This window comes from Spea bombifrons, chromosome 7 (assembly GCF_027358695.1).
Source record: "Spea bombifrons isolate aSpeBom1 chromosome 7, aSpeBom1.2.pri, whole genome shotgun sequence".
NCBI lineage: Eukaryota > Metazoa > Chordata > Amphibia > Anura > Pelobatidae > Spea > Spea bombifrons.
Window position 1 is genome coordinate 13,666,841 of NC_071093.1, and position 27,220 is coordinate 13,694,060.

The window sequence follows — 27,220 nt, forward strand, 5'->3', positions numbered from 1 at the left end:
AAGGGTAAAGGGATTCTAAACCAAAAGAAAGCAAGCCAGTAAACTACAAAGTCAGGGAACATTAATTTTAGCCTGCTTTAACACGGGCTAGCAGTAAAAAAGGCATCCCTTTGAACCTGTGTTCAAGTAGGGGTATTTTTTCATACCATGTTCCTTTAGGATGCCATTGAAGACTGGCTGGTAAGTCATTTTCTTCTAATGCATGCAAAATCAGTAAAAAAAATAAAAGAAAAACATTTAGAAAGGCATTGTTTTTTTTATAATACGCATAGTGGTGTTAAGGCCCAATAAATGTTATTTAGTTATATACACACACATGTGAGGGCATCTTTAGTTATTTTTTATGTTAGCAGAAAAGCACTGTCATATTATTATCCCCATAATCCAACCTCTTTTAATAACTGTGAGATTCGCAGATGTTGTTGTTTTGCCAACTTCATTGACTGCCTCACACGTATATTGTCCTTGATGCACCACCATTTGTGCTTGGTTGATTTCTAATGTATAGGTATCACCATCTTGTGAGCACTTGAACTCTATGCCTGAAGTCAACAGTCTACCCTCAAAATACCAAGTAACACGCACTGCATTGGCTATTGTTGAGGTAAAAATGACTCTATCCCCTTCTTCAGCAACAATATCTGATAAACCTTGTCTTAATATAGGCTGATTAGACGCTGCTTTTGCATCGTCTTCATACATTTCTTCCCATTGTTCCCTCTTTTTTACTATTGCAATTGGTTCTTGTATAGCTATAGCCGACAAACGAACGTCATCTGTGCTGGCTGCAGCACCGACATCTTTAATTTCCATGTTGACCAGTATCACATCAGCCGACTGCATAGGAGGCATGTGTTCAAACTCTTCTACTTCTGTAGTAACCTCAAGCTGGTTGACTGCTAACTCATCCAAAGAAATGCTGGCACGTTCCAGCAATGCAGGTTCATCTGAAACAGTAGCTGCTGCTATCTCTTGGGTATCTGTGCTTGTATTGAGCAGGTTCTCTGTTCTTAAGGCTGATACTGCATTTGGTTTTTCAGATTCCAGAACATTCGAGCCCTCATTAAGTACGGCCTGTAGAGCACTTTTGAGTTCAGATTTCAGGGTAGCACTCTGGGGATATACACCAGGAAGTGTGAGTGTTAATTCTTCGATTGGAAAAGCGCTTGAAGTAATCACATATGTGCATATGGTATATTTTGGTTCTTTGCTAATTTTAATAGTTTTAATTTCTACATTTTCAGCATTGCGCAATAACTCAGCAGAGAAAATTTGCATTTCATTTGCCAATGTTGATCGTAATGCATTTCTGACCTGAGTCCTGATTTCTAAATGGAAATCTTTAGGAACCTCATACAAGATGGTGTCTTCTTTGCAAAATAATTCTGGATCATATATTTCAGATGTATTCATTAATTCGTTTGCTTGAATTTCTGCCATTAATGTGTTAGTCTCCGATCTCAGTGTCACATTCACATGCTCTTCTACTATTGTATGCTTTTCTTCTAGAACTAAAGGAAGACTAACTGACTGTCCTTCTCGGATTCCTGACGCATAATCTTGTTCGGCTGTATCTAAAGCAACTACAGTTTCCACCACCAGTCCATGGTCTTCCACAGAATTGACTTCTAAAGGTCTAGTATATTCATTGGTAGTTTCACAAATGAGTATATTGATATCTGGAAGAGTATCATCATGACCCTCAGCAATCATCTTCTCTTCAGTTATTGTACATATCTGCATATCTGTTTGGTGGTCTACTTTCTGCAGAGAAGCTTTCTGTTCTTTCTGTTCTTCAATTATATTTTCTTTTGGCAATGATACTACTTCCTCCACGATATTGATGTGTTTGTGATGTTGATGCTCAGTACTACACAAAGGCTCTAGCCCATCTGGAGATGCTTGAAGGTTCTCTAAAGTCTCAGCTGAAAGTTTACTTTTTTCTTCTGTAGTCAAGCAGCGATGATACATTTTTTCTGTTTTTTCCAATGCAAGATCTGTACCTGATTTTTTAAAGAACACATTATCTTCTTTAGGCAATACGAATTCTGATTGCACAGTCTGAATATGTAACAGAGACACTTGTTCTTTGGTAAAACATGGGCTTACTTTGTCCTCTGCCAGAGGAATCTGGCTGATGCTCTCACATAAAATTGGTGTTTGTTCCCCGGACAGTGAAGAATGTAAGAGGATCTGGCTTTTTGTGAAGCTTGCCTGGTCTAAAGGTGATATCTTAAAAGAAAAGGGCTCTTCACTAGGTAATGAAATGTGAGAATCTGTAACATGTAAATGCATAGGCTCTTCCTGTTCTTTTTTAATATCTCCTATCTCATCGATCTCTAGATCAGGAATTTCTACTGTATGTTCACATGGAAGCTTCTGCTTTTCTTCTGCTATAGCAGTTTCTTCAACTACAGGGAGAAGGGGACACTGAGTTTGGGGCCCTGGTAATGCCTCTGTTAAAGGGCTTTTAATAGCCTCTGTTTGTTGATCATCGATGTGTCTGTGTTCAAGGACTGCAGATATATTTAAATTGATATGTTCTTTTGTTTCAGACTCAACGTGGACTATCTTTTGATCCACATACGTCAAACTGTGTTCTTCACCTATGACTACCTCACTTGTAGCAGAATGTCTCATTTCTGTTCCAATTGTATACAACATTGTATCAGCTTCCTGCAACTCCTTCCTTGCTTCACCTGGTAGCTTAACTGCATATAAGATGGTTTCTGTTGTCTCTTGATCTGAAGACTTCTTATAGGACTTAGTGGCCATCATGGAAAGCTCTTGGTTTACTATTAAGTCTGCCTTACAAGATGCCTCCCCAAGGCTGTTAAAAGCTTTACATGTATAAGAGCCGCTATCTTCCAATTGAGCTCTGTGTACAGTTAAAGACCCAGTTCCATCTTGTTTTTGGTAAATTATGTAATGCTTACTTGGTGCTATCTGGTCACTCTCCTTAAACCATTGAACTTTAGGTTTTGGATTTCCCAAAACCTTATATTCTAACACTGCTTTCTGATTTTGGGAACACCTAACGGTCTGTAACGTTTTTTCAAACTCAGGGGCACATTGATTATACGTTTTTGAGCTCACATTTCCAATGGAATGGGTGTCTATACTTTTGATTGTCTCTGTGCTTTTTTGAATATCTACAACAAGATAGGTGCTACACATTGTTTCTCCATGATGATTGCTTGCTATACAAGTGTACTCTCCCTCATGCTCTTCTTTCACAAAGGGAATTATACAACTGCACTCATTTCCATCAAATACAATTGTATAATCCTTGCAGGTGCTTAACACCTTCTCCTTATGAAACCACTGGATTTTAGGCTTTGGAACACCACTGACAATTACAGACAACCTGGCTGTATCCCCTATCAAAAATTTTACAGGAGCAAGCTGTTTGATAAATAGTGGCACACTTTCACCCTGTTCCAATTCTAATTTACTGGAGTATACTGTAGATTCAGGCATAAAGTCAAGTGATTTAGATTTGCTAGTTAATTGTAGATCGCTGCTGTAGGTTTCTGTTTTCTCCTCCCCAGAAGATATTATAAATGATTTAGAAATGTCTGTGTAAATAAAAACAATTAACAGAAGTATATCAATTGATTTTCTATACCAGATAATTGAATTCTAAATCAGAAACTACACATTTGTATTGGTCAAGAATACACTGCATACAACATACATTAACAACTCTATAACCCAGAATGTTCATGTTCAATTCTAAGGATGATTACTGGTCGGAGCAGATAAACCGAAAAGAACATTTTGCATACTGTGTGACATGGCTGGTGCTGTTGCTTTGAGCGCACTGATGTTGAGTATCTGGTATAGGTGGGTATGCACATGTCTTTTTAAATTACTCAATGCAGTTCAACATGTACTTAAATACCACCAAAAACAGGAATATCCATAAACCTGACCATTAGCACCAATCACTGCACAGAAGCCTTAAAAGTTATGTCTATTGCTAACTGAAAATGACAGCTTCACTAGACCTACAGCTGAAGGTCACATTTCCAAAACTTCCTTCTATCCATCTACCATGGTATGCTTTTAATTAGGTACCTTCCACCATATAAGTCCAAGTAGTTAAGGAAAAGATGGCACATCTAAAATAAAACCATAACTAAATCCAATAAGAAAACTATCATTAAATAGATAAGTATTTCAGTTTTATAACCAAGTATCATATTCCAAATAATTCCTACACGTATTTCCAATATCGAGGTTTTTCAGCTCACAGATATCATTATGCATTATGAAGGTCTATTCCAGTTAGTTTCTGCTGCAAGATGAGCTTAGCTGGTACATTGTCATACATTATTAATTCAGTGAAATTCCTTGTTACTTCTCCAATTAAATGATGTACTATGTAGGGTCAGCTCAGCTCTTCTTGCCGAAAATGGTTAGTCATTAAAATGAACTTAGAGATGGCCCTTCATCATGCATAATGACAGCACAGATATCGTGCAAACTCTAATGCCTATACTGATTTTAGTGAATAAACTTCAAACTTTTAACAAACTGAACATTAGCCAGTAGTTTTTTAAGACTATTTATAGTCTATGTTATGATCAAAAACCATAGGGTGTCAAAGTGATTTCAATAATTTGACACAAAACTTGTTCAAAAAAAAACATCATCGCTGATAACTTGAAGAACATAAGAAATCATTACACAGTATCTGTAATGATGTGTCAAAGATCACCGTACACGATAAATCATTTCCCTGCATATGCAAGTTTCATGTCATGGTTCACCTTATTCAATATTGAGAACAGCATATGTCTAAATGCATTAAATCTTACATTTGATGCTGCTCAAATAGGATCTATGGTATCTCAATGAGAATGCCTAATTTCATGTCCAAATAAGTATAAAAAATCCAAGGTGAAAATTCTATCCTTTGTACCTGTAAATTATCAAATCTCATCATCCTTTCAACACAAATTGTTTCTGATAGCTTTCTCTGTAATTTACCACCTTGACAAATAACAAATGTATACGTTTAACGGGCAGACAGATAAAATACTAGACTTGCAATTTTCTTTTTACATTTTTTTTATTGCATGAATGCATAACACTGTGCATACATTACAGAAAATGATTGCAATACATCCAATCTAGCCTGAGTGTTTAGATATTACTTTATCAAATACACGCTTTAATTTTAACAAGGAATTGTTAGCTTAAGCAGGTACGTAATTAAACACAATTGTTTTTACAGAATTATCTATTCATATTAAATAATTAAATAAATGAATTATTCTAGCCATAAAATGAAAATCCACTGATCAATAGTGTAGGTTTGGCTCCCCTCAAAAATATTGGATACCAGCAATGCTTGCGTTTTATAGTAACAGTAATTTTACTATTTTCTTTACTTTCAATATTTATTGCTTTGTCGTCAAGCATCAACAACAAGACAAACAATATGCTCTAACTTTGGTTGTCATGTCTGCTTGTCGTACAATAAACATTACGGAAATAGAAGTTGAAATATATTTTAGTTTTATGTAGATTAACACATTTCAGAATGATGTTAAAAAACATGAGGGTTTGACACATTAGTTGGGTGGTGTTTGTGTGTGTATGTGTGGTTGTGTGTAGGGGGGGGGTTATTTAATTCTCCAAAGTCAGATTGTATTGTAATGTAGGGGACACCTGCACCCAATAAAAACCTACTCTGATTAAAAAGTAATTTAGATAAAATATTCTTTCTAAATCACATATAGAAAAATATACTAAGGAGAATGTGCATAAAAATAACAGCAAGGACACTCCCCGGTAGTTATGGTTACTAAACGTCTTTAAAACAGCAGAATTATGTTTTTTACGTACCTGCCACTCATTCAATTACTTTATTGTGAAGGCTAAAGTAAGATGTAGTATGGACAATGAGCAACTGTGCACTACGTCTCCATTTCTCTTTGTTGGGTGATGCTAATAGCAATTGAGTTACTGGAGATGTAGAGTCACAGTTGAACTTTCTTATTCTGGCAGTTTATCGCTAAGTACAATTAAACAAACACATACAAAGTATCAGTGTTACATATGTAAATCTTTTAACAGCACAATGAATATCTGGAATATTTAAAGTGACAATAAACATTTTATTAACAGATCAGTACAGAGTATTCACATCAGGTTTTAAATCATTTAAAAAGCTGAACTTCTCAAATATGCATCTGGTTCAGGAGTTAAATAATCTAAGATTTTTTTGAAAAATAATCTGTGACATTATATATATTATTTTTTGGAACACTGCAGTTTATTGTTCATAGACAACAATATATTTCTTACCATGATCAAATATTTTATACTTATACCAAAGATTAAGCACTGCAAACACACAAAAGTCTCTATGGATATAAATTAATCTAACATAATATTCTTAAATCTGCTTTTCCCTACAGCAGGCATCGGTTTTCTAGCATTTACCTTCTGCACCTTCAAGGGGAAAATCAGCCACCTCAATTACATCTAGTAAAGCCTTACATGTTACCTCCCCAAACTTATTATATGCCTGACAGACATAGGTCCCAGCATCATCCTTGCACACGTCATGAATTAGAAGAGTTTGATTGTCACCCTCTTCAGTTATGAGACATCTTTTAAGATCTGGACATACTCTTACATCGCCCTTGTACCAATTTACAGATGGACGAGGAACTCCAGTTACAGAACATTTAAATTTTGCAACGGATCCCTTTGAGGTACTCAAGTCTGCCAATGGTAGTAAGAACCGAGGGGGTTTTTCACTTGTTCCAAGATTGATCTCATCACCATCTCTAATGTTGATTCCAAGACCTTGGTCATCATAAACCAAAGGAAGAACATCTAGAGATATAACCATGCTCTTGCTATCTGGTGAAAATTCAGGAATTGTGATTATTTTCACCTGCTTTTCAAAATCTCTAACTTCGCTCTCATCCAGCTCAACCTCTAGGAGGATATCTTGCGGAGATGGTGAACGGGATGTCGTGTATTGCTCCATGTCAAACTCCATTACATGTTGATGTGTCACTGGAGGTGGCAAAGGGACCAGTTTTCCATCATGAGGCAAAATTTCTACCTGAGTAACACTTTTTGCTTCTCCTAAGTAATTTTCTGCAATGCACATGTATTCACCACCTTCACTCATCTGTATATTATATACTTCCAGGATATGTAAATTGCCTACTTTTTCTATTTTAACATTGGCTTCATTCTCAAGCAGCAATGAATTTCTGTACCATTTCACTGCTGGTATAGGAACACCTACAATTTCTACAGCAAAGCTCAAAGTACTGGTTTCATAGATCCGTTTCTTAGGAAGGTGTCTCATTAATGCTGGTGGCATTTCAGCTTGTCTAGATTGCTCAGCATTCTTTGGATTTGCTTTAAATTCTATACAGTGGTCTCTGTTGTTTAAAGGCTCCCTCAAACACGATGTATCTAAGAATTTAGTCTCAGTAGCAACATTTTCGTTTTCATTGTGGCTTTCTACGTCAGGAGAACCAGGCATCTGTTCAACAGGTGTGAAAAAGCGTTCTGGAGACCCCACAGGAGTTAGAAATGCTTCACTTAAAGGCGAGTGAAAACGTTCAACAGAAGATGGTGGAGTGTAGAACTGGTCAATATTTAATACATCATCACTATAAACACTTCCAGCTTCTACTGACATTTCTGATTCTGGAGACAGAGACCGATTAATGGCTGACTGGTTTTTATAAAATTCATAATACGTACTAAAGTTTACATCTTCTACTTCCAACGAAGTTATATGTTCCCTTTCTTTTCTGATCTTTACTTCCTTTGGAACAACTTCCTGTTCTCCTTCACTTACTAGATATTCTGTAAGAGAAAGGGTTGGCTGTGCTTCTTTTACATTGACCTGAAGCTCATCTAATCCAGAATTTTCCAGACCCATGGACTCTTTCATCTGTACATAACTTTCTTTACCATCTTGCATCATCCAACTGGCTACATTTTTTTCCTTTTCATCGCTTTCATTGGTGGTTGATAAAAGACTTTCATTACTTAACAATTCCTTCTCCTCCTGAAGTGCAACCGCAATCACTGCATCATGTTTTCCTTCCACATCTTGAATATCACTCTTTTTGGTAGATATATTATCAACCATAGTGACTTTTTCTGTAGATGCATCTTTTTGCACACTGGTTAGAGTGGTTGTTTTTTCCTCTTCTTTATGTTGACAAGGCTCACCACTGTCTATGGTTCCATCAAAGACATGTTGTGTAAGAGACATGTCCACCAGTCCTATAGCATCAATTCGTTCTACGTATGTTATATCCTTTTTATACTGCATTTTCTCACATACAGTTCCATTTTCAATACTATCAGTTTCACATTTTGGGAAACCATGGTCCAAATCAGTACTTTTTGTGTCCAGTGATTGTTTCTCAGCATCTGCAGAAGATTTACGTTTTATCAAAGACCTCTTTCTTTGTGGCACTACAGGCAAGTCTTTCATAGTTTCGGTCTTTTCTGATTCTTTTATGATTGAACTATAGTTTTGGTTAGTCTTAATCTCTTTCTCCAGGGGTGATAGCTTGATCTCAGTAACTGATTCTGATTTATTTCTTACAAAAGAATGCCTTCTTTGTGGCACTACTGGCAAATCTTTCACACTATCACCATTTTCTTTTGCTTTCACTATTGGATATTCCTCTGGCTTGGTAATTTCTACAGCTTTTTCTCCCAAAGTCTTACTATCAGATTTACGTCTAACCAAAGAACGTCTTCTTTTTGGCACTTCTGGCAGTTCAAATGTTGCCTCCTTATTTTCAACTTTGCTAACTAATGGATCAAGCATTTTTTCAGCATTGGCATTACTTATCACCGTTACTTCAATGTTTACAATGTTCTCACCTTCAAGCATTTGTGTTTTAGAGAACATTTTTTCAGTTTCATTAACTAATGGCTGGTATGTTTGGTCAGCACTAGTATCACATGCCATCTCTAATTTGATTTCAATTGGTTCCTCAACGTCCCACTGCTGTATTTCAGACACTGATTTTTCATTATTGCTAACTAACTTGTGTGTTTGTTCTGCATTAGTACTTCTAATGACTTCCATTTCAGGGGGTTTCTCCGATTCTTGCAACTCTATCTTGGGTGATGTTTTTTCCGGTTCAAATTCAGATTTCATATGTTGTTCCGATGAATCTTCTACTGTCTCTGTCACTAAAATTTGTTCTTCGTGTTCTCTTTTACCAAAATGGCTTATATCCACAAGTGTTTTATTGACTTTAAGATCAATATCAACACTATGTGTGGCAGAAGATTCCGTTTGAACATGACCTTGCTTTTCATGCTCTGCATTACAAATTATTGTTTCCATATCAATTGTTTCATTGTGAGTAAGTTCCTCCTGCAAAAAATTAGAGCTGTCTGGTACTTCATGTACAGTTAGTGCCGCTCTACTTTCCACAGCTCCAGCCTGGTTCTGAGCAACAAATTTATATTCTCCGTTGTCATCCTTACTGGCATCCTTAATTAGCAATTTGCATACTCCTTCAGATTCTTCTATATTGAATTTAGCAGAACTCTCCAACATTGTGTTGTTCTGATACCACCATACCACTGGTTCAGGATCCCCAGATATAACACATTCCAGTAAAACACTGTCACCTTCTTTGCAGTCTATTTTATTCTCAATTCCTTGAATTATTTTGGGCACTTCATTGGCAACATCAAAACAAAATGTAAACTTATGCTTTATCTTTTGAACATTATCTTTAGAGTTGGTTTCAAGTGGAATGTCATCTGGCTGGAAATCTTCTTTGAAATCTTTTTCATATTCTTCATATTCTTCATATTCCGGAACTGGGGTGGGTGCCGTTATTTTAATTTCTACTGGAAAAGAGGATGAGTCTTCTGATCTGCAAGATACATCATAAATGGCTTGTGGAAGTTGCAGACTAAATCTACCAACATCACTGACTTCCGTTACTTGTGTTTGCTCCTTAACATCCGGAAATAAACACATAAGCTCTTCTTCCTCATCATCCTCATCAAAGTGTTTTGATATAAGTAACTCACATGTTAGCTTATCACTGTCTATGGTCTCTTGGTGTTTTACTTTTAGATGGCTGAATGTTGTATCTGTTCCATACTGATTAAATATTACACATGTTATTGATCCATCATGTTGGTCAAGGACAGAACAGAAAGTTAAGGTTGAATTGTTTTCTGTTGTTAAAATCACATAATCGTCATTACGAGGTATAGGTTTGTCATTGTTGTACCAAGACACTGTTGGCTGTGGATATCCGTGGAATCTGCAGGTAAATGTGCAGCATTCGCCTTCAAATGCTTCTTGAGATTCAATATCACAAGTAAACATTGGGGGGCATGGCTGTGATTGTTTTGTGAAATAACTTTCACTATAACTTTCACCTAGATCCACCTCATCTGCAGCTTTTTGTTCCACCACATCGGCACTTTGAACAGTAGTTTGTTTCAGTGCTGGTAATTCTAATGCTACTTCTTCTTCAACTTCAAGAGAAACACCTGCAGCTTTAATTATTGATGGAATTATTGTTTTTTCAGTATTTGTCTCATTTTGTAATTCTAGGGGTGAAGGTTCGTTCTTGTTTTCCATGTCATAGTTTTCATTAAATGTTTCTCCAAATGAGCTCACACTGAATTTATGAAAACTTTCTGACTGGGGTGATATACGTTCTGTATCTTCCTTTTGTGAGGTCAAACTTACCAAGCTGATTTGAGATAGTTCTTGAAGAGTCCTAAAGCCACCCTGATCTTGAAAACTATTGTGTTCAGATAATATTACTCCAACCTCTTTATTTTTCTTAAATGTTTCCTTCAAAGTGCTTTCACTGACTTTGTTGTGAGAAATATTGAATTTATTTTCATCTTGTTGATTTGTACGCATGGTCATACTTACTGAACCAGATTGAGACTTTTCTTGCAGGGTTCCAGAGCCAATATTTTCTTGTACTTGAATACATTCTATTAATCCTATTCCATCCTCATCATATCTTGTCTTAAAGATTTCACGAAAAGAGCTTTCATCAGACTCTTGAATTCTGTCAGGACAGTGCAGTTTAGTTTCTTCCTGCATGTTTTTATGCATGAGGGAAGATCCTACAGTAGGTTGGGAAATATCTTGTATCCTCGATCTAACAGATTTATGTATTTCAATGACTTCAGGCAATTTTACTTCAACCTCAGGTTTTTTAGACGTTACAATAACAGAGTTATGTTCGCTGATAACATCTTCTAGTCTAGTTTTGTACATTGCCTGGCTTACTACAGCAGCTTGAGATTTTTCTTGCATTGTCCTAGACATAACTGGTTCATGCATTTGTATGGGTAATGGTAATGCTATTTCCAGGTCCTCATCCCTTTCATCCCTTTCATCCCTTTCATCCCTTTCATCCCTTGTCTCAGGCGTTTCACCAAAATAGGTTTGTTTGAATTTTCTCATTGTTTCATGGCTATGCTGTTTAGCCTCATTATAACTGTGTGCAGCTGAACTAACTTGAGAGAAGTCTTCCAATGTTTTCGATTGAATTGGGTCTTTTGTTTTAAATTGCATTTGCAATTGTAAACCCATTTCAACTTTTTTGTCATCTTCTCTCCTAAATACTTCATGAAATGAGCTTCTAATCATTTCATTCTGCCTTTCAGAGATATCCTCTTTAATGTCATCCTTCTTATATATAATTGGTTTAATTACCAACATTCTCTTAGTTGATTCCTTACTATGAATGCCTTCTTGGATTTGAAAATCGTGTTGTTCCATTTGTAGCCCAGTTTCCAAGTTGGTGGATGTTTCAGCAAGAGACATTTCCTTGTGAATATCCGATAGAGCCTGTTGTTCATTATTCCGTTTGCACTCGGTCAGACCTACTAAATTAGCTTGATGTGTTCCTTGCAGGCTTTTTAATGATTCTTCCAAATAACTATTTACTTTCCTATTACTTTCCTGTTTAATGTCATCCTTCTTATATATAATTGGTTTAATTACCAACATTCTCTTAGTTGATTCCTTACTACGAATGCCTTCTTGGATTTCAAAATCGTGTTGTTCCATTTGTAGCCCAGTTTCCAAGTTGGTGGATGTTTCAGCAAGAGACATTTCCTTGTGAATATCTGATAGGGCGTGTTGTTCATTATTCCGTTTGCACTCGGTCAGACCTACTAAATTTGCTTGATGTGTTCCTTGCAGGCTTTTTAATGATTCTTCCAAATAACTATTTACTTTTCTACTACTTTCCTGTTTAATTTCATCCTTCTTATATATAATTGGGTTAATTACCAACATGCTCGTAGTTGATTCCTTACTATGAATGCCTTGTTGGATTTCCAGATCATGTTGTTCCATTTGTAGCCCAGTTTCCTTCATTAATGATCTAACCAAGTTGGTGGATGTTTCAGCAAGTGACATTTCCTTGTGAATATCCGATAGGGCATATTGTTCATTATTCTTTTTGCACTCGGTCAGACCTACTAAATTAGCTTGATGTGTTTCTTGCAGGCTTTTTAATGGTTCTTCCAAATTACTACTTTCTGTTAATTTTGTTCTCACTTCATCTTTCTGTCTATGTTCTTTGTTAAACATGTCATAGAAAGACATCCTGCTCACTGTTTCAGCTTCATCAGAACCATGCAGTTTCACTTCTTCTTGTATCTTTCGGGGCACAGTTGGACTAGACAAGTTATGGAAAGAACTCTGGCTATTCATTCTGCCAGTGCGTAAAAATTCAACGTCTTCATTCATTTTGTGTGTGATTGATAATTGCACATTTCTTTCAGAGAAGCTGGTACAACTAGTATCACTTTGCAGAGATTCAATATCTGCATCGGAGTAGGCATCAAACGAGGACATGGAAGTAGTCCTGCTTCCCATACTTGCCCTTTTGATTTCTTTCAAGTGTTGTAGCTTTTCCCATATTTCTTTGTCTAACTTTTTATCACTAATCTTCCGTCGTTGGGTGTTACCTTTATCATGAGCATCCATAGGGCAAAGATTTTCAAAACTTATAGTTCTTACTATCCCCTTTTTAGGAAAATCCTTACGAAATACTTGAGTTTCTTTCCGTTTATCAAAGGGAGATCCTACACACCTTAGATCAACTTTTAACCGACTATCCCTTCTTTTCTGAACTAATGAGTCAATACTTTCATGCGTTTTCTCAGAATATCTTACAAAATCTAAGTATTTAGTGTTTTGTTCTTCTCTTAAAGCAACAAGCAGTGAAGCAGTGCATTCTGCAGACCCCTCACTATTAATAGCAAATATACGATAACTTCCTGAATCTCGATCTTCCACACTTTTGATTAATAGCGTACAGTCATGAATATGCATATCACTATCTGTTTTGAGCACATGACGTGAATCTTTACCAATGGGCCTGTTGTTATGAAACCAAGCAACTTTTGGAGCCGGGCTAGCTACCAATTTGCATCGGAAAACTGCAGGTTCACCTTCTAAAACAGACCGAAAAGTCAGTTTTTGTGTGAAAGATGGCTTTATATTTTCTGACCAGGAACCTATGGATGATGTACGGCTAGCACATCTTCTAGAGGACACAAGTCCATGTTCTAAGTAGTCTTCTGTATCAGAAAAAGCAGCCCGCAATGCTCTTCTGTTTTCATGTTCTTGTTCTGAATCCACACTGAACAATTCTGTGAAATATGAAATCTACATTTTAGAAAGCGCTCCATATATATATATATATATATATATATATATAAATATATATATATATATATATGTATGTATGTATGTATAAATATTCATGCTACAGAAGCTACAAATCTAAAAAAAAATTCACTCACCATATTTGTTCGAATAAACGCAATGCCTCGTTCTTTTTTTAAAGATTCTGACACCAAAATCGTTCGCTGTTTTGTTCTTTCTTCAAACTGTGGAAATTTCTTCTTCAACAAGCATAAATAAAGCTCCAAGATTTGATAACATATTTTTTTTGTATATATGCAGCTGTCCGAAGGAATTTAGAGGTTTTTTTAACGCTTAATATTAGATTCTTACCTGACTTGCAGACAGCAGAATAAACGCCCTTTCTAGTCCTTGTGAATGTTGGTAAAATAACATTACAATGCTGTATCTATCTATAAACCATCTGCGTCTAAATGAGAAGGCGTTTATTCGAACTAATATAGCCACAAACTATGATGTTATACAGAAGAAAAGCAAGCAACAGTGACTTTATACTAGATGCCATCTGCAAGCCATGTAAGAGATTAAGATGCATTGTGTATTCACAAACAAAGCATCAAACGGAAGATATTGTTCCAGCATCAGTCATTATAAACGGAATTGTTTTTATAACACTTTCCTTTCTTTTACAACACTTTTACACCAGGCCCATGTCGTGCAAACAAATCAAAAGTACGTTTGAAAAATGTTAACACAAATGCAAAAAGAAAACATACAAAGTGTACATTTTTGACTCGACGCTTGAAAATGATTAAAATGATCCCTTTAATGCAAGTACTTAGCTTTTAACGCAAATCCATGCACAAATCAGAGACGCAACGTATGTAACAACATGTTAAGTTCAACTACTAAGCAAAATAGTAATGACAATAGTAATAACAATGATAAAAACATTGATTTTCACAGACTTACTTCAGAATGGATTCCGTTAAGTAGTTCATACAGATATTGATAACCAAAAGCAGCCAGCGAGGATATTATGGGCCAAAAAGAATTGACCTTATCTCTATACATTTTATTAAGCCATGGAATTGAATTTTAGAAGTGTAACCTACCTTTAACTTCCATTTCTATCTGTTGCTCTATTCTCTCTTGTAGAACTTTTTCCAGAGCTAAAAAAAAATAAACAGTTTGTTAACAGTTGCTTTCCTTTTTTCTAAGGTTTGACATGAATTTCACAATTAGACTTTTGCAGACTAGAAATGAGCAAAATTAATCCGATTATTAGCCATGTGAAATTGTGCCAGCTGACAATATTTTGTAGCCGGTCAACTCCCATCAGGCGGGAAACAGCTTCGCATTCTAGTCATCGGAATTTATGAGAATTTGCCCATTTCTGTTCTACAGAATGTATGTACATACTAACATATAACATCCACATGCCATAGAGAAGGGGCTGAAAGTGCTGAAGGAGGGATACCAGTATATGAATATTGGAAGGTGTGTACTGTCTGACTGTGATGGGTGTTTATGTCTGAACATGCCTTCACATGCCTGAAACGTCGACGGAGACAACATTGTAATGTGTTTGTTTTAAAGGATTCCTGTTGCATACAATAATATGCAAAATAATTGAAATGTTGAAGGAACATGCAGTTGCCAACCTGTCACTCTGAGGTGAGTGTTGCATTCGGCTTGTCCCGCGGCATTAATTATTTTGCATGTGTAAATACCGCTCTGATTTGGAAGAATTTTCAAAAACTTTAAACTGCAGAGTGACCCATCATTTCTTAAAATACATGATTCAGACTCGTCAACAAAAAATTTTTTAAAGAGCCATATAACGCATGGAGTGGGTACTCCTTTAATCACGCAAAAAAGTGAGATATCAGAGCCTTCTTTTACAAAGATCTCGGGCGGCAGTTTTTCAAGAAAGGCTGGCACTACAGCGCATGACTCTATGAGCTCTTCACAAGGCACGACGTCAGGAAAGTATTCTTTGCATCTCTTTTGTTCGGCATCTTGAGGTCTTTGGGATGGAGTGATAGAAATACTGGAGGTTTTCATGGCGGATTGTTGTTTGGCTTCGTAAGTAGACTTAATTTGAATTTCTTTATGTGTTTTATAACTTTTTTTGTCTGATTCAAGGGTAATTTGTGCTACTGCCTTGGCAGGGGCTTCGTTTGCTAGGCAAGAATAAAGTCAGGAAAGTGTTAGTTGTGATGCTTTTTGGAAAAGTCATACAGAGTAAAAAAAATAAATAAAAGTAAAGTAAACTAAATTAGTTTAGGCCATATGAAATAAAGCGTAGTGCTATTAGCTAAGTATAAATACTAATTAACAACTTTAATCATTAATCCTATTGGTTAGTGTCCTTATCTTGGAAAAAACATTTTTTTAATTAACCTCAAAGGAAGAGAGAATGAAGCTGGTTAAGAAATGTCTTAATTAATAAAATAAATATAATTATTCTAATATTATATTGGAATGCTTACAAAATAAAGTAAAATGGCGGGAAATAGCTATAGCATGAAGCTGCATGCAATTATTATGGTTACGCTTATGATGTTATGAATTCTTACTAATTAAAAGAAATAATTTAATGTTGTCTAATATCATATATTAGAGGCAGACCTAATCAATATGCTAATTAGTCATTTATCAAAACTAGAGGGGATTCATTAAAATATATGGAACAATGGTCGCATGAAACTTAGTATCAAAATTAATAAGCACCTTCTACAGTTAGTACTGCAGTTGTTGTCTTCTGTCCGTGGTCATTTTTTAGCGTACAACTGTATGTTCCTTGATCCGTGAGTTGAACATTTTGTATAGTGAGTAGCATTACATTTCCATTTTGTGACGTTTTAATCCTTTCTGTTTCTCTAATGTTTTGATTCTCATGCTGCCATGAAACATCTAAGGGAGGCTCTTGCACAGCGCAGATGAACTGAGCAATTTCCCCGCACTTCACCGTCATATCATGAAGTTGGAGAAGAATGGTCAGCTGGTCAGTGACATCTTCGATCTTCAAATCGGATGCTGAAGAAGCAGCTTCGCAAGAGTTTTCACTGGTGACTTGTGTAAAGTGAGCTGCCACTGTAGTTGATGCTGTAATGGTAGAGCTTTCTGCAACACTTTCGAAAACCAGTGCACCTCCTTCAGTGGAAGGTCCATGAACTGATTTAAACTCTGATAAATAAAGTTTGGCTTCTGATACTGACTGTGAGCTGACAGACTCTGTCATGGTTCCCCCAGAACGTGTTATGCTTTGACTAACTACGGATTGCACTGTGTAATCAAGTAAACAAACAAAAAAAAAAAAAACAACAACAGAAAAAACAAAATTAACAGCTAGTTTGTTGATGGGTCTTTATGATAAAAACAAATATCTTGGCATTGACCAAACAGACCACCTAAAAATATGGCATGCCATTTGCATGCTCTTGTACAAAAATGACAAAGGATGAAGGATTAAAAATTCATGCTGACACAGAAGGTTGCATCTTCTTTCGTTGTCGCCTTTCATGTAGATTTAAAGTTTTCTTTAATGGTCCAAAGAAGGCACCTGCTTATAGATTAACTTCTTGTACACTAGATAAGTAAGCTACTGTAGATTCAGAGGTTAGGAAATTGTTGGAACTTGTTGGTTCAAGAAGAAAATGGTTTCCAAATCAGCGGAATCTGGTGATGGGAAACGTTCTAAATTTTTGAAAGAGTAAGAGTGATATTGGAAGATTTTGGGGAGGAAAGTGAGGGGGTAAAAGTGAGGTTTTGGTACATTTGTTATTAATAAGTGTACTAGTTTTCCACTAAAAAAATGTGAAAACATATTCAAAGTGCTATTAGTAAGAGTGCCCAGGTGATATTTTTTCAAATTAAACCCCACTGATGATAGTAGGGCGTTACCTTCAGTAATCACTGTCAAGGTGGCTGCACAGGAGACTTCACCAGCACTATTTCTTGCCTTACATAAATAGTTTCCGGCATGCTCTACATAGGCATCCACTATAATGAGTATAGCTGTGCTTGTGGACTCGTCAAAGTGAAAGACTATGTTTTTGGATGCAAGTACTATCTGTTGGTTGTGGAACCACTGAATTTCTGGTTTTGGCAGCCCAGAAACTCTTGCCACAAAGCGCACGGTTTCTCCACTCTGCACCCTACAGCTTGAAATAGGCTGGATGAAGGTGGGACACTGAGCAGACTGCTCCTTCTTTACAGAACCAGGAGAAGTAATAGGCCAATGGGGAATTGCTGTTACCGCCACATCAGTTTTAAGTCCTGAAAAGAAGCATGTCAACCTTTATTTGAAACTATTATTAGGATTAACTTTAGTTTAAGATGTTACACGTTGTGGTATCATTGTTTAATATGATTATTTTGTGTATTACACCAGCTTGGTAATTATCTACGATTTTGAAATGAATATGTAAAATGTGTACGGAGAGGTTTTATAAGGCGTTGTTCTGTTTGGCTTTTTAAACTTGTAATGTAAAGGTCGCAAATTGATAATCGGTTTCATGTTGTGCAAATTTTTGAAAAGTAGTGTGACACAGAAAGATTGCACCTTTAAAAATGGATGGCGAACGAGATGATAAGACAAAGACTGTATAGCTGGGACAACAGAAAGTACAGAATAACAAAGTAACAAAAGACAATGGGGGATGTCAATGTGACCCCATATTCCAGGAAAGAATATGTATGCTGCAATGGCAACTACAATAAAACCATTAGTTGATTTAGTTAACAAAGACTATTACTGTGTTAATTCTGATGTTATTTGATGTATGCCTCCTACAGAAAAATGCATAAACATACCTTCCAGTTTTAGAGTCGCAGTGCATGACACTTGGCCTAGAGGATTGCTTGCTGCAAAGGTGTAAACACCTTCATCCTCAGGATAAGCTTCTGCGATTTCAAGTTGGTATGTGTCGTCAAACTGAGTCATTTTGAAGAACCGTGATGGCTTGATCTCTTTGTCCTTGCAGTACCAAGACACCTTTAGATCTAAGTAAAAAAACAACAACACATGTTAGGTATATTTTCATTTGTCTGTCAACTAAACCTTCCCTGCATTACCTCCACCTGGAACATACAGAAAACATATATATCCAAAGACAAATGATCCCACTAACCTGTGCCAGAAACACGGCACTGAAAGCATGCATACTGTCCTTCAGATGTAATAGTGTCACGCATTGGTGTAATGATTTCCGGTGGGTAGATTGGTGCCTCTAAATCAGGAGATACAACTTCTGGGACTGAAAAATTACAAAAAGCAAACATTTATGAAGTACCATTTCTTAAAGCATCAGCTGACACATTTATGGAATCGAGAAAAAGATTCTGGTCACTGCACAGGGTTTCTGGAACCCATACACACACACCAAGAAGCCTTGAGTTTCTCAGCATGATGCGGTTCCCAGGGCAGTTCCCATGGCACCCACCCCAATTGTATTCTGCACAGAGGCTATTGTAGGCTGGGACTTTTCGTGAACACCTACCTTCCACTGTTAGTGTGGCAGAGGTACTAGCGAGTCCAGAGTCATTGCTGGCTTCACATGTGTATAGAGCCTGATCTTCAGGGAAAGCCTCTATTAGTAATAAGGTGTATTCTTGTCCATCGTGGAGGAACTTGCACTTGAAGCCTGGAGAGAGACGTGTTGAATCTTTGAACCAGGCAACTGTGGGCTGTGGTTTGCCGGTCACAATGGTGCAGAAACGAGCTGGTTTCCCAGATTCCACTGTGCAAGGCTCAAGCTTTTGTACGATCACAGGTGGCTCTGGAGCTGTGGGCAAAATTCAAAGCTAAGTTAGATAAGGAACTTGTGTTTTAATTAGAAAGATTAGTAAAAAGATATTAAAGAAGATCCTGTATTAGTAGAATGCAACATTTGTTTATAGGTATTGTTCACCTACCGTTGACATAGAGTGTCACAGAACTCCTGTTTTTGCCAGCCAAAAATGTATATTCCCCAGCATCACTAATTCTGGTTTCTGTAATGCACATCCGATGTACTCGTCTTTCAACTATATATTGGTATCTCTCCTCAACGTGGAAATTAATGTCAATGCCATCCTTCAGCCACCGGGCATCAACATCGTCCTCATTAACTTCAAATTCAACCACAGCTCTCTGTCTTTCAATAGCCTAAAACACACACATTGAAGGTTTAACTGTGTATTCATCAGAAACAATAAAATGCAAAAAATATGTGCTGAACATAGGAACATAGGAGTGTTTTTATTGCCCTACAATAATAAAACCAACCAGCAGAACGTTATGGGGATGTGCTCCATGCTGGGCCACTTAATGATTTGAATTATAATAAATAATTAAATAGCATACCTCGATTTGCTTCTGTGCACATGTAATGCGGACATCGCGGCCTTCAACGTATAAGTTAGCTGTGGACATGTTTCCTCCAGCTACTACCGAATATTGACCAGCGTCCGTCATGCGAACCGTTGAAATCACAAGACGGTGAACGTATCTCTCCCTCTGAATCTTCACTCTGTGTACGAGATGAAGCTCTTTAGATTTAGAATACTGCGCTTATCGCCATTAATAAAATTTTGTTTAATAGAACAAACGTAATATTTATGGAATTCAAAAGGATGACTTGCCTGTCTGTGATTTGTAGTTCCTGTCCATCTTTCATCCATTGAACAGTCAAGTCAGGTTCTGAGATCTCGCATTCAAATGTTGCTCTTTTCTTCTCCAGAACTTTAATTTCTTTGATGTGTTTCCTAAATTCTATGTGACGGGCTAGAGGAAGACAAAAGTAGAGTCATTTTTATATTGGTTTTCCCTGATTTACCACTTTTTTGTTGCTATGGAACATATTAAACAAACATCTTCTAAATGTGTTTTTTTAACATAAAAAGAACCTGCATCCTTACATGCAATGCAATAAGGAAATTGAAACAACTTAGTTATCCAAGTTTATTTTCTTCAAGCGAAGGGTGCAAACAGAAATCAGCGGTGGTACTTGGAAACAATTTTGTCTTGTAGTCTATATATTTGTTTGTAGTTCTCTTAAACCGCTATATAATCTGTTTATCTCCAACACTAACCATACCTAAATTAACAGGGTCACTTTATCACTGAAGAATGAAACACAGGAACGTACCTTCCACATATAGGGTGGCTTTTGACACCGCATTTCCAGCAACAAAGCTGTATTCTGCCGCATCTCCAAAGTGGACATTTCTAATGGTAAGTGAATGGGTCTGTTGCTTGGCTTTGATCTGGCAACGGTCGGTAGACTTTATTTCAACACCATTCTTCAGCCATTTGTAACTGATACCTTCATGGTTGACAGTTACTTCAAAGGTAACTGTATCTTTTTCTTCGGCGTTAATGTCTTTCAGCATGGAAGTAATCAGAATAGCTGCAAAACAATGCGAGAAATAAATGGACCAGTCAAACGTATTTATAATGAAAATCAACGCGTACATGTATCGCTAAAACAAAGTTCTACTTCTGCAGACTTGAAAAAGACCTCATTGTGAGGTTGAAACGTCGTCCTTTATCTCAATAAATCCGCTTGACGTTGGAACTCTTGAGTTCCTGGAGCCTTTATTTATCTACTTCTGCAGACTGACTGATTTGGTCACATATAATTACACATTTTGAAGCACATACTAGCATAACAGGAATATATTTCATTTTGATGGCCTAATGGTTATTCTGGATATATAAATAGACGTAAATTAGCTTGGAAAATATCCTAGAAAAAAGCTTGTAGAGGATAAGAACAGCTACAGGAATGAGCAAGATAAAGGAGGAGGAACAGGCCTAGCCGAATCTGAGTTAATACATACGTTTCACAGTAAGGGTTGCGCTGACTCTGTCATTTCCACAGACAAACGTGTATTCTGCAGTGTCCTCGCTACTCGTGTTCATGATAACTAACTGATGCAGCTTGCCCTGAACCACAATCTTAAATTTCTCGCTTATTTCGATTTCTACGCCATTTTTCAGCCACACAGATGGCACATTGAAATGAGACACTTCACACTGGAATGAGGCGGCTTTGGTTTCAGGGACTTCAATATTTTTCATGGTTTTTGTGATATGTAGAGCTAGTTAGGGAAAAAAAAACAAAATAGCAATAATTAAATCATATACACGCAAGTACACAAAATGATAGTTGGTGACCAAATTATCAGTATGTATTTTTTTTGGCGGGAACATCACAAGCACTACTACAATGTCCCTAAAATCTACCCCACTATTAATTCCTGTTAATAATACACCACTTAGCACAACAATGCCCTGTATTAATGACAGTACAAAAAAAATATACAACTAATTCACAGGTGGCAACAAATACATAACCAGCTCCGAGAAAATGTGTATTTGTATTATCACCGAACAATAACTAAGAGTACAAACATGAGCTTGAAGCAAAGGTTTCATCCGTGACTACTAAACCAACTGGTCAGTGCTTCTCATGCCTTATGTTAGAGAAAGCTGACTTACTTTCTACAAACAATTTAGCTTTACACTCCAGCTGTCCAACCACAGCTGTGTACTCTCCACTATCGGCTGGTGTTACGTTCTGCAAGACGAGCTTGTGTACTTTTCGTTCTGAAACAATCTTGTGTTTAGCACTCTGTTTTAGCTCCACATTTTTGTGGAACCATTTTACAGGCACCGCGTCATGAGAAACACTAATTTCAAAAGTAGCTGACGAATTTTCCAAGGCAGTTACATCCTTCGGTTTCTTGATAATCTTAACAGCTAAAAAAAAAAAGGAAAAAAAAATGAATTTATTAGTTTTTCAAGTACAAAAGAAAGCATTGCACCAATGATCCTAAAATCTGCACTTGCATTGCAGCAGGTGCAGATTTTAGGATCATTGGTGTTATGTGAATTCATTACCCAATGCTAGTGTTAATCACTCACTTTCAACATGAAGTCTTGCATTGGCGCCTATTTTTCCAAGTTTAAAGCTGTAAACGGACTCATCCACAACACCACAGTTTTTGATCCTCAGCGTGTGGACTGGGCCATCGACTGTGATGTCATATTTGTCGTTGGATGATAGTTCAACACCATTTTTGATCCACTGGGCTCCTTTCACATCTGGGTGAGTAAGTTCCACAGAGAAAATGGCATCTTGTGTTTCTGTCACAGTTTGGTTTTTCAGGGTCCTCTTTATCTTAACCGCTGAAAAGAAAAAGAAAAAAAAACGCATGGTTACGAATGATTTGCTGTTTACATTAATGCTGTCAGATTTTGGATATGTTTCCAACATTTAATATTACATTACTAACCTTCAACCTTCAGTTTTGCAGATGTTTTTGAGGTTGCAATTTGGTAAGTGTATTCCCCAACATCGTCTAGTTTGCTGATTGGAATTATCAGCTGTCTCCTTGCACCAATTGCTTCACTTTTAATGCTGTCACTAAAGCGTATTGGTTTCCCGTCTCTTAACCACTGTCCCTTTGAGTCTGGGTTGGCTACCTCGCATTCAAAAACAGCTTTTTGGGATTCAGCCACTGTGAGGTCCACAAGAGGCTTACTGATTGCTCCACCTGTGCAGAAAGACATGCAAATAATACATGAGATCTGTCCAATGGCTTTTGCTAGTTATTGAAAAAATAAGATATTTTTTAAAAAAAAACAATGAAAAATACCAATAATTATACATCAGTTAAAGAGCAGTTGATTGCTTAATTTATTTGGGGGGGAAGTAATAGGTAAAATACCTGAAACTGTGATCTTTGCACTAGTCTGCTGTTCTCCAGCAAAGAAGGTATATTGACCCTCTTCATCTTTCATCATATCTGAAATAGTCAGGGTGTATATCTTCCCCTTTGCATCAATCTTGTATTTAGGACTTGGTTTAAGTTCTTCATGATTAAGCACCCACAAGGCATCAATGCCAGAATGGGACAGTTCGACCTCCAAGGTGACATTCTGAGTTTCAGTACAGGTCTGATCCTTCAGTCCTCTGATAATCTTGATTCCTAAAATAGGCAATTTGAGTATTAATTCAGTATTACCAAGGGTGCAATAACATGATCGGTGCACAATATCTTTAGGTAGTGGCTCATAGGACACATGAAAGGAAGTTACAGTGTCAAAAATAGTATTGGAGGAGGTATATCTAGACCACCCCTTTAGCATCAAAAGGGTAGGCCAACGGATGTATCAAAGCTGTGGGAGGGCTAGGAAGAGGTTTCTAAGATGGATGTGCCTAGTGATCCCCTTGGGTTTGAGTTCACCACTACACCCAGCGCTATATAATATTTATTGTTATAATTATAAATACGTACTTTCCACGCTGAGTTCGCAGCTGGTTTCCACTTTGCCAATCATTAACTTGTACTGCCCTTCATCTGATGCATGAGTTCTTGAAAACACAAGGCGCTGTTTGGCTCCTTTAGAGATGGCTTGTACTCTGTCATCAAGTTTGACCGGCTGATCATTTAGGTACCATTTGGCAGAGGTCAAATCCGGAACTGAAACTTTGCATTCAAGAACTGACTTTGTTCCCTCAACTGAATGGACATCCTTGAGAGGGATGATAATATCTACACCTGTTGGTTATAATATACAATAATTAGGAAACAGAAAAGGTCTACTTTTGAATATTATATGTGTACATTTTGTCATTCATTATTGATACATACTGTAGACGGATAGACGTCCAGACGTGGAAAGGTCAAGATCTGGCACAGTAAAGGAATATTTCCCGACATCTTCTGCTGTGGCATCTTCAATCAGCAGCATTTGTGACTGCTTGTCTATAACAATATGAATGCGGTCGGTGGGCTGGATTTCCTTGCCATCTTTCAACCAGACTCCTTCGGCATTTTCCAGAGAAAGTTTTACTTCAAGCTGAGCGATGTCACCTTCACATACTTTCTGATCAGAAAGTCCTTGCAGGATAGAAATAGGACGGGCTGTATATAGGGAAAATAGTAAAATGAGTCAGTAAGAGTCAACATAGAGGAAAATAAACAGAAAACATCTATGATGTGAATACAAGCTACTTACATTTCACTTTAAGCTGGCAAACAGTCTTTTTCCCAGCAATTACACATCTGTATTCTCCTTGATCTTCCTTAGTAATGTCCTTGATTGTAAGAATATGGCGACCTCGGCGGGAAGTAATGGTATATTTACTGTTAGATTTAATCTCAGTATCACCATGGAACCATTTCCCTTCTGCATCCTCCAGTGAAACCAAGCATTCTAATTCTCCTGTCATTGTTTCTGGGACCTCAATGTCTTCTAGCTCCTTCAAGAATTCCATTGGAGTGCCTAGGTGTAATGATATTGATTTGTTAAAATGTTGGCTTCCAAATATCGGATCTGTGTTTGGCAGTACAGTGGCAACAAAACAGTACAATCAGGGTATATATGAAGGAACAGAATAAGATCAGAATGTTTACTTTACCTTCAACGACGAGATTAGCTGTTGATTTTACATTTTCGTCCTCTTTAAGCACACAGCTATATTCATCAGCATCTGACATGTCAATTGTAAGCACTGAAAGGAAATGGGCTTTCCTGTCAGAATGCATTCTGTATTTATCTCCTGAATGAATCTCCACTCCATTTTTAAACCATTTTACTTTGACAAATGGTTCTGATGTTTCACACTCAAAGGTCGCCATGGTGTCTTTTTCTTTTGCCAGCACATCTTGTAGCTCTTCTGTAAATTTGACTAACTGTTTGCCTACAAACAAAGCAATACAATGCATTAGGCCATTGAAGGAAATATATATATATTCATTGCAATACTTAACACTTACTATATAGCTCACCTTGAACCAATAAAAATGCATGGCTTGAGGTTTCACCAGCTACGTTGATGGCTTTCACCATGATACTGGCAGAATCTTCAGCCACAACATCTCTAATCACAAGCTCGCAAACATTATCTTCAGGCCAGTACCAGTATATGCGCTCAGACCTTTCGATCTTTACACCGTTTTTGAACCACTGGCACTCTGGGTCAGGTTTCCCTACAACTCGTACACGGAAATGAGCTTCACCTCCTTGAGCTACTGTTTGACTCTGAATTCTTTCAAAGATCTTAGGAGCTTCCATACTTGGAGATAACTCTACTCTCTCTGGTTTAAATGTAGGAATAGTTATTTTGCCTTCAGCTTCAAGTGCTTTCTTCTCTTCTTCTGTTAGTTCCTTGGTCCAGTGGAGAAGATCGTCTTTTGTCTTTTTAAGCAAATCTTCATAGCCTTCATCCTTCCTGCGTGATTTCAGTTCAACTGCAGTAATGGCTTCATAATACCCCTCTTCTGTTCTGCGCTTAAATTTGCTACGTAATTCTTCTGTTTCTTCAGAAATTTTATCGTGGGTTATTCTTTCAGTTTTCTTGAGTTTTACAACTTCTACTCCTGCTGCATCCTTTACTTTTTCAGCTTTCTTCACTTCAAATGGAAGCTTACTTGGCTCAACTGTGGGAGCTACTACTTTAGGCTCATGGGTTCTCCGAAGGACTGATCTAAAATCTTCTCTCTGTTGAATTTCAAGTTTAACTACATGTTCAACAACACCTTCTGGGTTTTCAGCGGTCACCTTAACCTCTCCAGAGTCATATGACTTGCAGTCAACAATTTCAAGGTAGTAAATGCCATCATAACGAAGTCTAAATCTTTTACTTTTACGGATAAGCTGTCCATTCAAGTACCAATTTACTTTTGGTTGAGGATATCCAGTAACACGGGTACGGAACCGTGCAATTTCACCTTCCAGCACTCTTGCTGGCTCAGGGAACAAAACAATGTCTGGTCTTTGCTTTTCCTTTACATCCTCTGTGACTCCAGTGAGAGCCCCTTCATGGGCCATTCTTTCCAGTTCCTCAATTCTTTGCATGCCTCTTCTGCCTTCTGGCAACTGTGACTCCTCAACAAGACTTTTCTCATCTTTAACTATTAAAGTGGCTGATGTGTGGTCTGTTCCGTATTTGTTACTTGCCCTGCATGTAATCACACCACTGTCTCTGGGGTATGCTACTTCATAATCAAGACTGCAATACCCAAACTCATTTACCATTCGAAGTCTGTTAGCAGCATCTAAAGGTTTCCCATCATGGAGCCATTCGACAACCATCGTAGGGTCTCCAATTGGGGTAAGACGGCATTCAAAGTGACATTGCCCAAAACGTTTAAGCCTCACTGAAGTAAGCTTCTTCTTAAAGAATGGCTTCTGTTGTTTTTCTTTATCATATAGATCTCCTTCTTCCCACTGCTCCTGACCATAACGAAGATGAAGTGGTTCCAGTTCTGGAGCTGCAATCTCTTTTGCTTTGTATGTTCCCTTGGGAATTATCAATTTTCTTTCTGGTTCTGGTTCGGCAAATTCAACCTCAACATTAACTTTACATCTTGTGGTGTCACGTCCGGCTTTATTAATAGCAGTAGCGGTATACCATGCAGCATCATGGCTCACTGCAGAATCAATTTTAAGAGCTGCTTGTCCTTTTGTCCCTTCAATCCTATAATTTAAACAGGAGAGAAAAATTAATTGTGGTGAACAATCACCCATTGTGCTAAAATTAAACACAA

At 37.2% G+C, this 27,220-nt stretch overlaps 1 protein-coding gene across 1 annotated transcript in view; it reads right to left on the reverse strand.

Annotated features, from left to right (window-relative positions):
• The window catches only part of TTN (titin), a 201,585-nt gene that overhangs the window by 154,946 nt on the left and 19,419 nt on the right, over positions 1–27,220 (reverse strand). The window contains exons 25-45 of the mRNA XM_053470904.1: positions 25,460–27,150; positions 25,090–25,371; positions 24,687–24,953; positions 24,320–24,592; positions 23,963–24,226; positions 23,393–23,653; positions 22,958–23,218; positions 22,587–22,850; positions 22,161–22,421; positions 21,500–21,760; positions 20,806–21,066; positions 20,300–20,441; positions 20,022–20,187; positions 19,592–19,823; positions 19,177–19,461; positions 18,808–18,933; positions 18,491–18,679; positions 16,406–16,960; positions 15,334–15,855; positions 14,785–14,841; positions 390–3,578 (exon numbers count right to left, since the gene is read on the reverse strand). Of these exons, the coding sequence (XP_053326879.1) occupies positions 390–3,578; positions 14,785–14,841; positions 15,334–15,855; positions 16,406–16,960; positions 18,491–18,679; positions 18,808–18,933; positions 19,177–19,461; positions 19,592–19,823; positions 20,022–20,187; positions 20,300–20,441; positions 20,806–21,066; positions 21,500–21,760; positions 22,161–22,421; positions 22,587–22,850; positions 22,958–23,218; positions 23,393–23,653; positions 23,963–24,226; positions 24,320–24,592; positions 24,687–24,953; positions 25,090–25,371; positions 25,460–27,150 (9,809 nt within the window). The remainder of the gene's footprint in view (positions 1–389; positions 3,579–14,784; positions 14,842–15,333; positions 15,856–16,405; positions 16,961–18,490; positions 18,680–18,807; positions 18,934–19,176; positions 19,462–19,591; positions 19,824–20,021; positions 20,188–20,299; positions 20,442–20,805; positions 21,067–21,499; positions 21,761–22,160; positions 22,422–22,586; positions 22,851–22,957; positions 23,219–23,392; positions 23,654–23,962; positions 24,227–24,319; positions 24,593–24,686; positions 24,954–25,089; positions 25,372–25,459; positions 27,151–27,220) is intronic.